The following is a 16,537-nucleotide window of genomic DNA, read 5'->3' as shown; positions in this document are numbered from 1 at the left end:
CACTACCACTACCACTGTGTGTGTTTTTACTCCAAGTTTTAGTGTAAATGACATCATACTGTATCTGGTAGAGTTGGGCAGCTGCAGTAGGCCAAGCTTCCATAGCAAACTCTCATCGTCTGCTCTCTCTCTGTACAGTTACCAAACACAGATGAATTCATTAGTCAAGATGATGTTTCGCTCTTGTAATACGTATGCCTATGGATCAGCTGATTCGAGAAATCAAATGTGGCGAGGTTTTGTTTGTTTGCTTTACAGGTTGTATTTGTTTGATCTCCAAGCTTTGACTACACCTTTGCTGTTGGCATCGGCAGGCAACATCTCTAATCCTATCAACTTTCCTAAATCCGTTCAACGTACCCCATTACCCAGTCCCAGACAAACATCTTATAATTTGAGGTCATGCCAAACAGATTCAAGGACTTAAATTGATTAGTAATGGAGCTTCATTGAGGGACCAGGTTAAATACGTGAACAAATGTCTCCTTATAGATACCCCAGTACTCAGAGGCAGACTTTCCATTAGGCAAACCTAGGCAATTGCTTAGGGCCCAGAGACCAAATATATCCTCTACAGGGGCCCAACTGTCACCAGTTGTGGTTAACACACACAAAAATGGTCTCTATCTTAATTTGTCACTTATGTAAAGTAATCGAAGATAGATATGAGACAAAACACAGAATTTATGTCTATATAATGACTTTTGAGAGCCCCATGTTTATACTTCGCCTAGGGCCCCAAAATGGCTAGATCCGCCCCTGCCAGTACTCAGCGCATGGCATCGTGGGAATCTGGCTTTACCTGGAGCTGAATGGATAGTCTCTGTATTCCACAGGGGCGCTGCCAGAAATGTTGGGCCCCATGAAAGATTCGAATTTTGGGGCCCCTTAAGGGCCCCCCTCAGTGCTTGGGCCCCCTTGAGGGCTCCTATCCGTGCTTGGGCCCTTAGAATCTGTACCACTTCCCCCACCTAGCGGCCCCCATGCAGAGGAGTCTCTGGGTGAGGAGGTACAGTACCTATAATGGCTGATCTGCAGTATTACCAAGCATTATTCATGAATGTGCTTACGGTATTATTTTCTTCTCAGTGTTTTCAGTACTTAGATTGAATTATTATCATAGCTTAGCACAACCACTGGAAGTAAATGCCAGGTGGTCACAGGACGGGATTAAATCACTGTTTTGCACTCTTTTGAACATTGCATACATTTTAAGTAGTTTATAAGTACATTTGATGATGTTTTGTGTGCTCCCATAGACATTGCTACTCTTAATTTGGCTATACTTTTAAACTAGGCAATGCAAACACATAGACGAAAAATCCTATGTAATCTCATATTTTATTGGGACTTAACTACATATGAGCAATTCCTTGACATGAGTTGTACTGTTCCTTTAAGGCTCTTACTTGCCCTGCACATGCACTAGGAACTCATCAGTGTCATCAGAATGTTATTCCCCTTTTAAATGGCTGACTTTTGCTGTTACAAGCTGACTACCGATAGTAACTACATCATGGGATGTCCATTTGTCATGGTTCTTATGTGGATCCCATGCTCCTCATGTTGTTTTTTTTGTCTGCCAAATAATGGATTTACATTTAATTTCAACTGTGGACGTAATCTTGAGTGTCCACACACCACTGTTTCTGTGATGTTTCAGGCACTGACTACAGGTTTATGTCCAGCCTTACTGAGACAGAAAAGCACTTTTTTTTTTGCACAAGTGTAAGCGTGACTGACTGTGTAGTGGATCTGAAGACAAGACAAGCTGCAGACACTCCCCCCCCCCTCTATGGCTGAATGGCTGGCTGATATAACACCAGTAGAAATGACTAACTGAATGTGTCTAAGTGTTATCTGTGTGCAACTTTATTTAGAAGCAGAGATGGGCAAGCTGGCTCTTAACGTAAAGTCTAACTATATGTATATATTTATTATTAGTGTATATTGATCTCTTCAGACAGGCGCTTTCACCTGTTTACCAGTTTAGTATCTGCTACTGGCTGAGGAGGTGTGCAATGTAATGTAGGACCAGCTTGTAGTCACACATTTTAGTTTTTTGTTTTTTTCGAGCCAGAATGTCCACCTCAGATTATAAGCACAGTATCACAATGTATTCACAGAGCTTTGACCAAACTCACTTTACCCATTGTAGAACCTATGCAAACTGCACTCACTACTTGTTCAGCTAAGCAGGGGGTCGTTTCTCGACAGTGCCTTTGCTAACGACTTTAGCCATTTTGTTCGTTCTTAAGACCAACGTTGTAACCAAGGTCTTGAGTTGGTCTTAAGTTGTTCTTAAGTTGTTCTTAAGTTGTTCTTAAGTTGGTCTTGCGTCTAAAGACCAACTTAAGACCAACTTAAGACCAACTTAAGACCAACTCAAGAGCAACTTACGACCAACTCAAGACCGACTTAAGACGGTTAGCAAAGGCAAGAATCGAGAAACGGACTCCAGTATAGGCTGTCATGTTGGGCATCCAATGCCAAGAGGCCAGGAGTGTCAAGGTTGTGTATTTGTTTAAATAAAGATGCCGTGGCAATCGCTCGTGCGGACTCTTGTGAACTTCTTTCTGTAGATTTACTGTTTTTCCATGAGTACAACAATCTGATTTAAAACCAGCAATTATTCTTTGGTGATGATGAGCCACCTGAGTGCAATGATGAGACATGCTTTTAGTGCCACCTAGTGGTCCACGGGCTCAATGACATGTCAGAGTGCACGACAAGGGTGTCAAACTCAAATTCAATAGGCCATAATCAAAACCTGGGACCAAGTCACGGGCCAAATGCAATTACTGAAATGTTGAGCATGCACGTATCTCAAAGTTAGGCAAATGCACGCAGAGCATGCACGTATCTCTCAGAAATACTTCAAGTTAGACAAATTTGCAACACTCCAGTCATATGGTGCATCATGTGCCCGTAGGCCTACATAGTGTATTTTGTTATGAATCTGAAATAACTATGCTGTTAAACCTAATTTATATTGAATCAATATATGTTAATGGTGTTTGTGGGCCAGCTGAACACATCTGAAATGGCCTTATGGGCCAAGTAACATGACACTGTGGGCCGGATATGGCCCCCGGGTTTTGGGTTTGACACCTGTGCATTAATATTGTAATTTGGGGGCAAAGGACTAGCCTCGCGACGCCATCCTCTGTACTCCACCCAAAGATTTTGGCTCCGCACATCGTCTGGCAAAAGCCTCGAGCTCGGTTCTCTCAGTGTTTCGCCAATCAGCAAACAGTTGAGAGTGGTGACGTAGAACTCACCCGCAAGCTCCGTTACTGATTGGTTAAGGTAACTATATTCACACTTTCGTTTTGTTATTTGTATGCTTTTGCGACGCTATAACGTAACAAGCATGCTAATAAAGCACAATATGGGTTTTAATTTGAGTTTGGAACTTCAATTCATTTAAATGATAGAGGAAGATCAGACCATCTCCCATAGTCCACGGAGACGGATTCCTCATGGCTTTTGCCAGACTGATTGACGGAGTCAACAGTCGGCTACTCGCCCAGGCTAGCAAATTGAAATTTGTTAAAACCAATGGTTAAGTATATTGACATTGTGATGGAGTGTAGCAATGCACAGGGTTGTTGGTGTGTTCTGACTGTCACACCAACGAGCCTGACTCTTTGCTGTAGCGGTCAGAGCCCCAGTTTACTACCCCAGAAGGTCAGAGTTCGAGTCCCGGCTGGACAACCCTACTCCTCTTTCTACAAATGGTGTCAGAAGTGGGATGGCTACCGTAAGGCCATCGGAAGCATATCCATTCTGTGAGCCGTAATTCAATGGGAGGGACCCCCAGGATTGCTGACCCTGGTTTGAGGGACCCCAGTGATGGGTGAAGCATTGATGATGGGGCACACTAAATGGGAGAAGCATGATGGGCGTGAGGGACACCATCAGTGTGTGAAGCGCTTCCTGAAGGGGAAGGCAGTGTGATGGAGTGACCATTATTAGGGTTGTGGGTGTGTTCTGATCGTCACGCCAACGAGCCCCAGTTTACTTCCCCAGAAGGTCCGGGTTCGAGTCCCAGCAGGGCAACTCTACTACTCTTCGCTACAGACATTAAAAGTAATATATACAATCTGTATACATTAGTTAAAAAAGTTGGATCCAAAACTATCCAGGGAGAAAAAAAAGGCTGAAGACTCAACTCTCATTTTCTCCTTTAATCACAAAGGCATCATTTCATTCTCAAAACAGCATCCATCTTTTTTCTTCTTTTTTTACAATTGAAGGAATAAACCCCGACTTAGAAAAACAAAAATACAATTTTCGCATTTCGTGTTGGAAGCCTATCGTCTGCTAGCTTCCGCATGTGTGTAAATAAATACCCTAGAGTGTCTCTTGAGTCCTTTTGAAGTTAAGTTTTCTTTTTTTGTTACTCCTCGTCTTCGTCTTTAAGAGACGTCGTTTTAATCATTAATAAGATGTTCGGTGGTTGGCTTCCAGTGGCCTGTGTCGTCCTTTACGTCCCTCTGCGGTGACCGAATGAGCGAGCGACATGTCTCTGTTGTGGCAACTGTTGTCACACTACTAAGCAAGCCGAAGAGGAGAGGAGAGAAGAGGCAGAGCAGTGGGCAGGCGAGGCAGAAGAGGAGAAGAGGGCCGGAACAGGAAAAATAAAACAAGAACTCCCCAGACGTAAACAATTAAGATCTATTACACTACTACCACAACTGCATGGGGCACAGTAGCCCTTTGGGAAAGGAAAGGAGCATTAGAGACAAAAATTAGAGGGGGAGACAAGGGAAAAATGTAGAAGTAGAGACAACTCTTAACGAAAACAACACAAATCAACAAAGAAAACATAAATCATATAAAAACGATCTCTTGGAGCAACAAGTGGATGATTTCACCTTTTTTTACATCAAAGATTGGGAGGAGGAAGAAAACAATCATTGAGATGAAACAACAACAAATGAGGCAACTATTGAGTTCTTCATAGTAGTTGTACCAGCAGGAGGCTATTCCTAGAACTTGGTTAAGTGATCAGCCAGGCTTAGTTGACCTACAGGAAGTGGTAAACATGCTAAAAGATATACGACCTGCAGGTATCATTTAAATGAGAACTCCAGGCTTTTCTATTGAATGATTCACCACTACCTTAAGGTTAGGTTAAGAGCAGGCCTACACCCAGTCCACAGCCAGCAGCCTGGATGCTACACTCAGGCCCACTGAGTAGGCCCATTAGCGGCCAGCAAGTCACAAGGGCGAGGATGTGTGGGTTGTATTCGCTGAATGACTACACACACACACCAAGTGCGCGCACACCAAGCATGCACGCACACGAACACGCGCGCACGCACACACACACACACACACACACAGACAGACAGACAGACAGACACACACACACAGACAGACAGGAACCATATTGTACACAGACAGACAGTCTGACACACAGGCTGGCAGCAACGCTGAGAAATAAACGAATGAAAGCCTAGCAGCAGGACGTCAGAAGGGGAGGTTTTTATTCCTTATATTATAATTATTATATTCCAACAAATCTAGTACTTCATTTCTCACTTTTGTCCCTCCCCCACTCTTTTGATATTATTGCAACTTTTCTTTCAATTTCTTTTACAATCAGTAAAAAAAACACAAGAAGGAACAAAACGACACGCACAAAAAAGAGATTTTTTTAAAATCTAACTGCCCAAGAAAAATTCACCTAGAAATACATTAGAGCTGTTGTTTTCTGCTTGTTTTGAAGTTTTTTTTCTTAAAAATAAGGCGGGCGTGCACACAATGTCAAGAAAGAATGAGTGTTTAGAGTGACTAATCCGCACACACACTGTACACACAAACGTCCGCATACACACATCCAACTCACCCAACCAACCCCATCCTCCCATGTTACGAGAAGCTAAATTAATGAGTCCACCCCCGTCCCCTCCCGTCCCAATCCCACCCCACCCTCCCTAAATGCCCTCCCCTGCCCCAACAATCAACGTTTGCCCTGAGCAACAAACCTTCTTTGGTGGCACCCCCTCCCCTCTTGGTGCCAGATGGCTGGGGTTTACGTGGAGTATGGCATGTCAGCTAGTCATGGGGCCTATATTACAAAGCTGGTTCAGGATAAGTTAAGGTTAAGTTAAGAGGTAAATCATCTAATACAAGAGCTTTTCTTAAGAAAATGAAGATTCCAGGCTCTTCTGTTCGATGATTTACCTCTTAACTTAACCTTAAGTTATCCTGAACCAGCTTTGTAGTATAGGCCCATGGTGGCATGTGTCTATCAGCATAGTGGTGCTATGTTGTGTTAGGATGTGATGTGATGTGATGATGTGTGTTTGCGGGGGGGACGTGCATGGCGGATGCCATGTTGCTATGTAATGTTATGTGTCTGTTAGGACAGTGGTGCTATGCTGTGTTATGTGATGTTGTGTTTGCGGGGGGTGTTAGTGGAAGAATGCTATGATGCCAGAACTCCAAGTTAACTTTATTCCTCACCAGCCAAAATGGCTAGCAGATGTTAATCTTACTAGCCAAACACACTCAATAATGGGTCAAAGTGGCTGGTGAGTTGGTCTTTTCTACCAGTTTAACGGATATTTCACCAGCATCTGGCCAGTTGGCAGGTGTTCATTTAGAGCCCTGACTGTTGCTATGTAATGTGATGTGTATCAGTTGCCATGTAATATGATGTGAGGTCATGTGATGATGTCATGAGATAATGTCATGTGATGTGCATCAGGTCAGTGGTACAATGCTATAGGATGTGATGCGATGATGTGTTGATGACAATGGGGGGGTGGGGGCAGGAGAAGACCACTTGGCCCAAACTACCAAAAATATTCAAGTACAACGACGAAACAAAACAAAAATAAAAACAAAACAAAACAAAAAAGACTCACCGATGTAACGGAACAGAAAACAGAAAGACATCGAGAGATGATGATGATGATGATGATGATGATGATGATGCAGATGATGGGTCTCCATAACAACTAAATTAGATAGAAATGGACTGCAGCCTCGCTCTGGCTCTGTTCTCTCGTCCCCCGCTCCCCCCACATCCCTCCATCCAAACCCCCTCCACCCCCATACTATCCACCCCTAACCACACCTACCCACAGGAGATCAACAACAAACAAAAAGCAGAAAAACAAAAACAGAGGCATTCAGGTCACAGAGCTCCATGTCGTCACGGCGACATGACATCACTTCCTCTTGGCAACTCTCCATGACGACGTGCTGTACAGTGCATAGAGCACGTCTCCTCCTCCTCTTCCTTTTGATTGGTGGGTTACTTAAACTGGCGGCATTTTTTCATTGTCTTTTTTTGTTTGTTTGTTTGTTTGTTTTAAAGTTGTCCTTTGAGATTCTCATCTTGGTTGTTTTGTTTGTTTGTTTTTTTCCTGCTGTCCCTTCTGGTGTCGGTTTAGACCGACCGTCTGTTTGGCCTCTTGCCGCGCTTCATCACCAGCTTGTTCTTCACGTAACCCCTCTTCTTCTTAGTCGTCTGAGAAGGGAGCAGAACACAACACAAGACATGTCAGATTCACGCACGCACACACACACACACGCGCACACACATACACGCGCGCACGCACACACGCACACACGATAAATAAGCTAGCATGCACACACACCAAACCCCTCTTTCTTAGACGTGTAGGGCAGCAGATAAGAAAACAAGACAAATTCAGTAATTAACTCACACGCACACACACACATGCACCTGATGAGTCAACTGGCACGTGCGCACACACACACACACACACACAGGGAAACACACACTCGTGTGCACACACGGTCGTGGGATAGACGGGTTGCCGTTTCCCCATGACTGACTTACATGAAGGACACCTCAAGAAGTGGCAGGATACTGAGAAGGCAACGGGGGAAACTGAGGAGGAGGGAGGGAAGGAAGGACAGAGAGACACTGAAAACTACAGAAGGAAATAAAGGAGGATGAAGACCGAAAGAAAACTAAAAACAGCAAAAAAAGAAATCCACTAAAAAAAGAATTGTTAAAAAAAAGTCAGGCAAGTGATGAAGACTGACAGGGTGAATGATACAAGACCAAGGGGAAGGCAGGAAGACATTGAAAGAAAGAAAGAAAGAAAGAAAGAAAGAAAGAAAGAAAGAAAGAAAGAAAGAAAGAAAGAAAGAAAGAAAGAAAGAAAGAAAGAAAGAAATGGGGAGAAGAGGAGAAATAATGACAGAGGAGAAGAACGAAAAAAAGAGAGGAAAAAGCAAAAAAAGACAGACAAGACAGTTTCTCGAAAGTATCGTTGCTAACTAGTTAGCAACTTAGTATCTTGGCAATGCGAAATTGCATTGCAAGCAACAGCACTGTCAAGAAACACTCCAGAATGGACAAATGCACATAGTGGTGTAAAGGACAGGCCTGGCCTTCTGACCTTTTTGGAGGGGTACTTGTGTGTCTGGCTTACTGACCCTGTTGGAGGTGTACATGTGCAACATGGCATCATGACAGAGCATTAAGAAAGATGACACGATGATTTGAACAGATTATCACGCGTGTGTGCACTACGCCTTTGCAAGTTAAGATGTGCTCCACAACGGCCTGCGACAGGTTAGGTTTAGGGATGGTTTTGGTCAGGGCAAAATTTTGCAACAATTCCGCCATTTACCTTGCTTGTTTCGCTGTTACTGGCAAAAGGAAAGCAGCAGAAAAATTTGCTTTACTGATAGGTTGGGGTTAGGGATGGCTTTGGTCAGGGCACAGCGGAGAATTTTCGCCTTCAGCAACAGAAATTTGCAGTGGCAAAACAAAAATCGCAGACACGTCAAGAAAACTGTACAAACTCCGTCACGTGACATTAGTGCGTGAAGTCCTTTACCGTTTTGTTTGAGGAGCACGCCTTAACTTCAAAAGGCGTCGCACCACCAAGCAGAATGCACTAATGTGAGATACGTACATACGCAAAAACATGATTGACATGATGGCAGGCTGACTTGTGTTTCTGACCTTTTTGGAGATGTACTTGTGTTTCTGGCTGGTGTTGCGGGGCTTGTGGTCCAGGCCCTGGCGATTTTCGGGCTTCTTGACGCGGTAGATGCGCACCAGCCAGTGCTCTGACGTGAACGCCTCCTCCAGGTGCTTCAGCCGGATGTCCTTGTTGCCGATCTCAGCGTTTCGCGTACGGTCGAAACCCGGTGGCGTACGGAAGTCCAGCTGTAGGAGAGAAGAAGAGGAGGAGGAGCAGGAAGAGGAGGTGGAAGAGAATGTGGTGGAAGAGGAGGAGAGCGACCAAGAGAGAGGAGGAGAGAGGAGGAGGGGTGAGAGGACGAGTAGAAAGGACGAGCGTGTGGAGGAGGAAGAGAAGGAGATGGGGTGGAGGTGGAGGAGGAGGAGGAGGAGGAGGAGGGGGAGCAAGAGGAAGAGTAAGACGAGGAGGAAGACAAGGTAGAAGAGGAGGAGGAGGGTGTGGATTTATTCAGTGTACTAGGACAAAAAATATGGACTCAAATTGTCTTCTTGGCCAAGATTTGCAGTGTCGTTATCTCATTGTAAGTTGTAGCAACGCCAAAGTTAAATTTAGTTTTAGTTTTTTACTGTCCACAGTTGTACTTCCATTTCAGACAGTTTTTCATAGGACACAACTTGGCACACAAGGATTCAAGACTTCAGGATTTTGCACAAGTGGTCAAGACTGTTACTGACCCCACTATATCACAGACTGCTTACATTAATATGTGCATACACATACTGGACAATATGAAGTCATTTATTTGACCTCATAAATAGATCTAGTAAATAAATGTTCAAACAAGTAATGGGGGCTTTAAGCATTCTTTGTAGGATATACTCCCATCTATCGATAGGATGGTACACTGTTGGCAGTGAACATCATCCTGAATCCTGGAAAGACTGAATCGAGTGATGACATCCTCTACCTCTATCTCTAGGTAGTAGGACATCTTGTACATGAAGCGGTGGTGTGGTTAAAGTGTAATGTGTGGTGTGGTGCGGTGTGTAGTGTGGTGTGGTGTGGTACGGTGTGGCGTGCCTACCTGCATCTCTCCAAAGCGGTAGTAGGACATCTTGTACATGAGGCAGTGGTGTGGTGTGGTGTGGTGTGGTGTGGTGCAGGCACGTGCACTCCAATACGGCAGGGGAGGCACGGCCTCACCAGTTCCAGATGAGAATGATGAGATGCAGTTAATGTGAATAATAGTAACAATAACAGCTATTGTTTTCGAGCATCTGCACCATAACTACCATTTGAGCAGTATTTAATCACTCATTTTCAATCATTTCCGTGGCCAAAATCGTAATATTTGCCCATTTCATGTCAAATTGCTCCGAATACGCTGAATTTGGGGCAACTCTGAACTGGCCTCACCCCAGATTGCGCAATCCCTCGTTAACAAAGTTGCGCGCATGCGCCATGTTGCTCGTTCTGTGAATGCAACCTGGTAATATTGTATTAAACGTTTTTATACACTTAATAGAAGTATGTATGGTGTGCCCTCATTTCCTGATATTTTTTAAAATATTTTCTACGTGTGATTATCATTTCTTTACTCTGGACGCTTTGGCATAACGCCCACTGAAATATACAATGGTGAGGCGAGCAGTAGCCTGGCCGCAGACTCCTTCTGGTGTTGAGTCTTGCTGGACAGTTACGTCATAGCGAATCTGAAGTTCACAATACAGTCAGTCGGTGTTGTTGGCTAGCTTGTTCACGTTGACTGCTACAAGTGGATTTCATAACGAAACTAAGAGCATTCTCAAAGTTGGATTTCCAATGGGAAAATATGTGATAAAGAATGGAGGACCGACAGAGCTGAAGGGTTTTCTACTCAGGTGACCGGTCAGAGTAACTACCCGATCATTTCAAAGTGAGTGGTACAACACTGCAGAAAATATTGTTGTTTCCCCTGTGTCTTGTTTGCAACCGGCGAGAATGTGTGGAAGACCATTCGCATGGGATTTTACGACTTAACAATTTACTAAGGACTAAGGAGCCTCACGAAACACAAATCCTCGCGGCTACTCATATTCAATGCCAAATTGCTTTGGACGTTTGGGGCGACGTTTGGGGCTTTGGATGAACAGCACCGCTAAAGTAACGTTAGCATGCACAACGCCAAGTGAAGGAAAAGAGCGGCGCATGGACCTGATGCACGAGTTCAGGTAGGACCAATTTCCTATGTGTGTGAAGCCTGTGTTTGTGAGACCCGTGGGGAGGGAGAGAATCCGCCGTGATTCTTGTCCAGTGTGGTAGCTTTTTTTCCTGGTGAACCAGAAGCTATGTGTTGACGCCCAGGGCGGGGGCTGGGCTACACAAACAGGCTACTGGTTCACCAGGAAAGTAGCTTTTGTGATGGGCACCGGATTCTCATGTGCCCGGTAACTGTTTGTAAAGTTGAGTACAGGGTACCGTTGAGGTAAATCAAATATACCCGTGTAACTACAAGACTCTGATTTAATTCCAAGGTGTAGGCATAACAGAAATGACAGTCCCAAAATATTTGGTGACCATATCGAAGCGTGTGTAATATCTGTTTACGTTGACATTCGCTTCCTGCCACACCTTTGTCCCACATCGCTTGCCGTAGCCTCGTACAAGTAGATGTAGGCCTACATTTGCACGAGAATCCAGTTCGTATCACGAAAGCTATCACACCGGTTTGTTCGCCGTGGTGCTCAGTGGTCTATATGACACCATGTTTTGAATCCTGTGTGTCTTGAGCATCCGCCGTGATGCTCAGTCTACATTGCTGCTGCTGTGTGGTTTATGTGAGATCACTGTTTGAATCCTGTGTGTGTGTGTGTGTGAGAGAGAGCAGTGGGCTGTGAAGGAGCTTACACTCTCCACTACTCTCCCCTCACCTACCCTCCTCTTCTCCCCTCCTTTTCTCCTCTCCTCTCCTCTCCTCTCCTCTCCTCTCCTTTCCTCTCCTCTCCTTTCCTCTCCCCCTCTCCTCTCCCCCTCTCCTCTCTTTTCCCATCTCCTCTCCTCTTCTCTCTTCTCCTCTCCCTCTCCTCTCCTCTCCTTGAGCTCCTCTCCTCCTCCTCTCCACTCCTCCTCCTTTCTCCTCTCATCTCTTCTCCTCTCTCTTCTCCTCCCCTCTCCTCCTCTCTCATCTCCTCTCTCCTCTTCTCTCCTCCTCTCCTCTCCCCTCCCCTTCTCTCCTCTCCTCTCCTCTCCTCTCCTCTCCTCTCCTCTCCTCTCCTCTCCACTACTCTCCTCTCCTCTGCTCTGCTGTCCACATTGGTGCTGTGTGGTATATGTGAGACCACTGTTTGAATCCTGTGTGTGTGTGTGTGTGTGTGTGTGTGTGTGTGTGTGTGTGTGTATGTGTGTGTGTGTGTGTGTGTGTGTGTGTGTGTGTGTGTGTGTGTGAGAGAGAGAGAGAGAGAGAGAGAACTAATAGCATTTTCTCTGCGGAAATGCAGTAAGCTTATGTCAAAATATGTAGGCCTACCTTATGTTAAGAAAGCTGCTATGACATATGGAACTTGTCGGTAGGCCTATTTGGCAATTATTTATTTGAAAATCTGATATTGAAAAAGTTGCCTCACCAGCCATAAATCCCAGCGCACGTTACTGGTGTGGTGTGGTGTGGTGTGGTGTTGTACAGTACAGTAAAGTGTAATGTGTGGTGTGGTGCGGTGTGTGGTGTGGTGTGGTGTGGTACAGTGTGGCGTGCCTACCTGCATCTCTCCAAAACGGTAGTAGGACATCTTGTACATGAAGTAGTGGTGTGGTGTGGTGTGGTGTGGTGTGGTGTGGTGTGGTGTGGTGCGGTGCAGTACAGTACAGTAAAGTGTGATGTGTGGTGTGGTGCGGTGTGGCGTGCCTACCTGCATCTCTCCAAAGCGGTAGTAGGACATCTTGTACATGAGGCAGTGGTGTAGTGTGGTGTGGTGTGGTGTGGTGTGGTGCGGTGCGGTGCGGTGCGGTGCGGTGCAGTACAGTACAGTAAAGTGTGATGTGTGGTGTGGTACGGTGTGGCGTGCCTACCTGCATCTCTCCAAAGCGGTAGTAGGACATCTTGTACATGAGGCAGTGGTGTGGTGTGGTGTGGTGTGGTGTGGTGTTGTACAGTACAGTAAAGTGTAATGTGTGGTGTGGTGCGGTGCGGTGTGTGGTGTGGTGTGGTACAGTGTGGCGTGCCTACCTGCATCTCTCCAAAACGGTAGTAGGACATCTTGTACATGAAGTAGTGGTGTGGTGTGGTGTGGTGTGGTGCGGTGCAGTACAGTACAGTAAAGTGTGATGTGTGGTGTGGTGCGGTGTGGCGTGCCTACCTGCATCTCTCCAAAGCGGTAGTAGGACATCTTGTACATGAGGCAGTGGTGTAGTGTGGTGTGGTGTGGTGTGGTGTGGTGTGGTGTGGTGTGGTGTGGTGTGGTGTGGTGCGGTGCGGTGCGGTGCAGTACAGTACAGTAAAGTGTGATGTGTGGTGTGGTACGGTGTGGCGTGCCTACCTGCATCTCTCCAAAGCGGTAGTAGGACATCTTGTACATGAGGCAGTTGAGCAGCGTGGGGGAGCCGGCCTTGTCTACACGGAACTCTCCCTGCGGCGTGAAGTAGTCACTCTCCTGCAGGAGACCAGAGAAGAACACACTAGGAGTCACACTTATGGAAACAAAGGCTTTGCATTTATGTTTTTTTTCTACTTTTCTTGCCATTATTTGATAGGAAAGCGTAAGAGGAGACTGGAAAGTAACGGGAGACAGAGACCGGGGAGGATGGAGGAATAACCTTGAGCCGGAATCGAACCCAAACAGTCAATGTTTGAGCCACAGTCGGGGAAATTGGCATTTCTTAAGCCATTAGTCTTTACAAAACGCTTTCTAATCCATCCAACAGCAGAGACATTAAAACTCGGTTTACACTCGATAATACACAGAACATCACTCTGCTTCTGAAAGGTCACACTGGAGAGAAAATATAGCTATGCACAGGAACACTTAAAAGTCGACTAACAATTTCAGCTTGTAATTAACACTTGAGCAAAACGAATCCTCCATTTTCAGCAATTTAACCTTGGCAGCAGTAGCAGCAGTGGCAGTGGCAGCGACAGCTTAAAAGCCTCTCTCCATTTAAATAGGCCCTGTGTAAAGTGGAGACTTTGGGGCTTTGTCTCCTGATGGGGGAGACAAGTGGCTGTGAGTCATGTGATCGTCACAAGGGCACAACTGCCCTACAAAGCAAGAACGTGGTAACTATGTAGAGCTCTGATCTGAGTGAAATGACTTAACAGTAAAATGATCATGTTCTCCAGTAGTTTTAGGTAGATTATTGACATGTGGCTTTTTTATTACCTTATATTACCACATTTTTTTGCAGATAAATCATTGTATTTAATTATATTGTCATATATTTGTCATTAAAGTTGAATTACTCATTTGCAGCAACAATGCAGCAACAATGCAGTTACTGCATTCTTGCTTTGTAGGGCAGCTCCACAGTCAGACAATGTGGTTAGTGCAGACTGTGGATACTGCAGCTTTCTTCTTGCTAGAGAAGTCTTAAAGGTGCACTGTGTAATATTCTTAGTACGTTCTTTCCAGAATTCATGCTGTCCATTCACAAATGTTACCTTTTTCACTTGTACATTACTCACCACCACCTTCAAATTCTAGATATTCATTATCACTGGGAAAAGCACACTTTTCATACATGAAAAGGTGGATCTTCTCCATGTCCGCCATTTTGAATTTCCAGAAATAGACATTTTTAGCAGCAAAACTTACTATACTTTACTCATACTAGTAAATATCCGTTTATTATTTAGTAAATATTCATGGAAATATCAAATTTGGCAATAGGCACCACAGTTTCAATGAGCAGCAAAGTTGCGATACCTGTACTCTTGCCACCATCCTACACAGTGCACCTTTAACAGGACAAAATACCAACTCCCTGAAGAGATGAGATGCACTGCACTCCTTATGTTCATTTAATTTGTGCTACATCAAGTGTCTAAAAAGACAGTCACCCAACAACAATACTAGCCAGGGTAAGACAGACTTTGGAGACACATTAAAGATATGTGAAGGAGCGGAGACAACTGAAGTATGTAAATCAAACCAGTTGCAGTGCGAGACTGGCTTGCAAACCAGACCGAGCAAGCCTGATGAAACGGTACGAGGACCGTGTTGTTCACTCTATGTAAAAGGTTACCAGTAGACTAGTGTTCTGCTTTAAATCTCAGCCTGAAGAGGTCGTTGGTGCACCGCTGCTGATGCTGCCAATGTGCCTGCTGTCCTGTAATTGAAGAGTTCAGATGCAAAACCCCCTAACTCCATTTCTGAAGACCTGCACTTCTATATTTTTAGAGAACCCCGTTGTTGGTTTGGTTTACATTCATGTACTTGATAATACATATAAATAGTTATATTACATAAATAAAATAAAAAAATATGCAATTTTGATAACTTTGTATTAAATAAAAATGAATTAAGATTATTTTCTGAAAAGGCACTTAGGGGGTTTTGCATCTGAACTCTTCAATTGCTCTCTTCATAAACCTGCTGGGTGACAACCCTGTCACCATCTGCTACTACAAACAATAGAAACACCCTGGTCTGCTCATCTACATCTGTGCATCTACAGGTGCTTTAGTACTGTGCATGCTGTTTAATGCTGAATGCTTTATGCTGTGAGAGCAGCAGGGACCAGCTACAAGAGCAGAGCTGTAATGGCAACCCTGCATGCAATGGCCATCGTTTCTCGGGGCGAGATAATAAGCTGTTGAAAGATAATGTGATCTGACCACTATTATTGGATTGTACTTTTAACGAAATTGTTCCTTTTCACTAGCCAGGCCACGCCTTCCAAGTGACACAACACCTACGGCATTGCTTCTAGTCAGGCCAAGATCAATGTAAATCTCGTTTCTGATCTGCAGAAAAGTCGGGAACTCCTGGAAACCAGACAACCAGTAGCAAACATAGGGAGGTGTCAACCATGCCGTTTGGGAAACGTGAATTGTTGTGCTCTTGGTCAGACCCAGTCTCGAAGAGATTTGAAAGTCGATGACAATCAGGCTACCTTCCCATTATATCAGAACGTCATCTTAATGATCAAGTGCTGGTGCTTCAGATGCTGACAAAAGCCACAAGGGCCAGGGTAATTTGATGGCTCTGTGGAACTGTGCAACAGAAAAAGCAGCGACTAAATAAAACTTTTACGGTCATTTAGGGCTTTATTCTGTTTTTATATGGCGACACTCAAAGCATTTATGGCTATGAGTACACCCCATTCAACACCCACAGCTGACGTGTCGTCATGCTCTTTCAAAAATGTAAATATCGAAACTGAAGAACTAAAGAATAATTAAAAATAGAATGTTCCATTCTTCCAAAACAATGTCTATTCAGTGATCCTTAGCTGACATTGAGAAATACTCTCTCTGACTCATCTCCATTAGATGAGTTAGCTTGATGAAATAGGATGTAAAATCAACTGCATTAAAACTGTCAGCCAATCAATTTAATATAAGAAGGTCATTATCACTGCAGCATCCAGACAGACAGACGTCCTCTTAGTGTACCCTCAAGTGGACAATAAGACAAGAG

The 16,537-nt window shown here is 44.5% G+C and overlaps 1 protein-coding gene across 1 annotated transcript in view; it reads right to left on the bottom strand.

Annotated features, from left to right (window-relative positions):
• Positions 1-7,128: 7,128 nt before the first annotated feature.
• The window catches only part of stt3b (STT3 oligosaccharyltransferase complex catalytic subunit B), a 90,555-nt gene continuing 81,146 nt past the window's right edge, over positions 7,129-16,537 (bottom strand). Inside the window, exons 14-16 of the mRNA XM_063198724.1 lie at positions 13,439-13,552; positions 8,966-9,172; positions 7,129-7,489 (exon numbers count right to left, since the gene is read on the bottom strand). Of these exons, the coding sequence (XP_063054794.1) occupies positions 7,409-7,489; positions 8,966-9,172; positions 13,439-13,552 (402 nt within the window). The 3' untranslated portion in view covers positions 7,129-7,408. The remainder of the gene's footprint in view (positions 7,490-8,965; positions 9,173-13,438; positions 13,553-16,537) is intronic.

The sequence above is a fragment of the Engraulis encrasicolus genome, chromosome 5 (assembly GCF_034702125.1).
Source record: "Engraulis encrasicolus isolate BLACKSEA-1 chromosome 5, IST_EnEncr_1.0, whole genome shotgun sequence".
Classification (NCBI taxonomy): Eukaryota; Metazoa; Chordata; class Actinopteri; order Clupeiformes; family Engraulidae; genus Engraulis; species Engraulis encrasicolus.
This window is presented reverse-complemented; position numbering and strand designations above follow the sequence as displayed.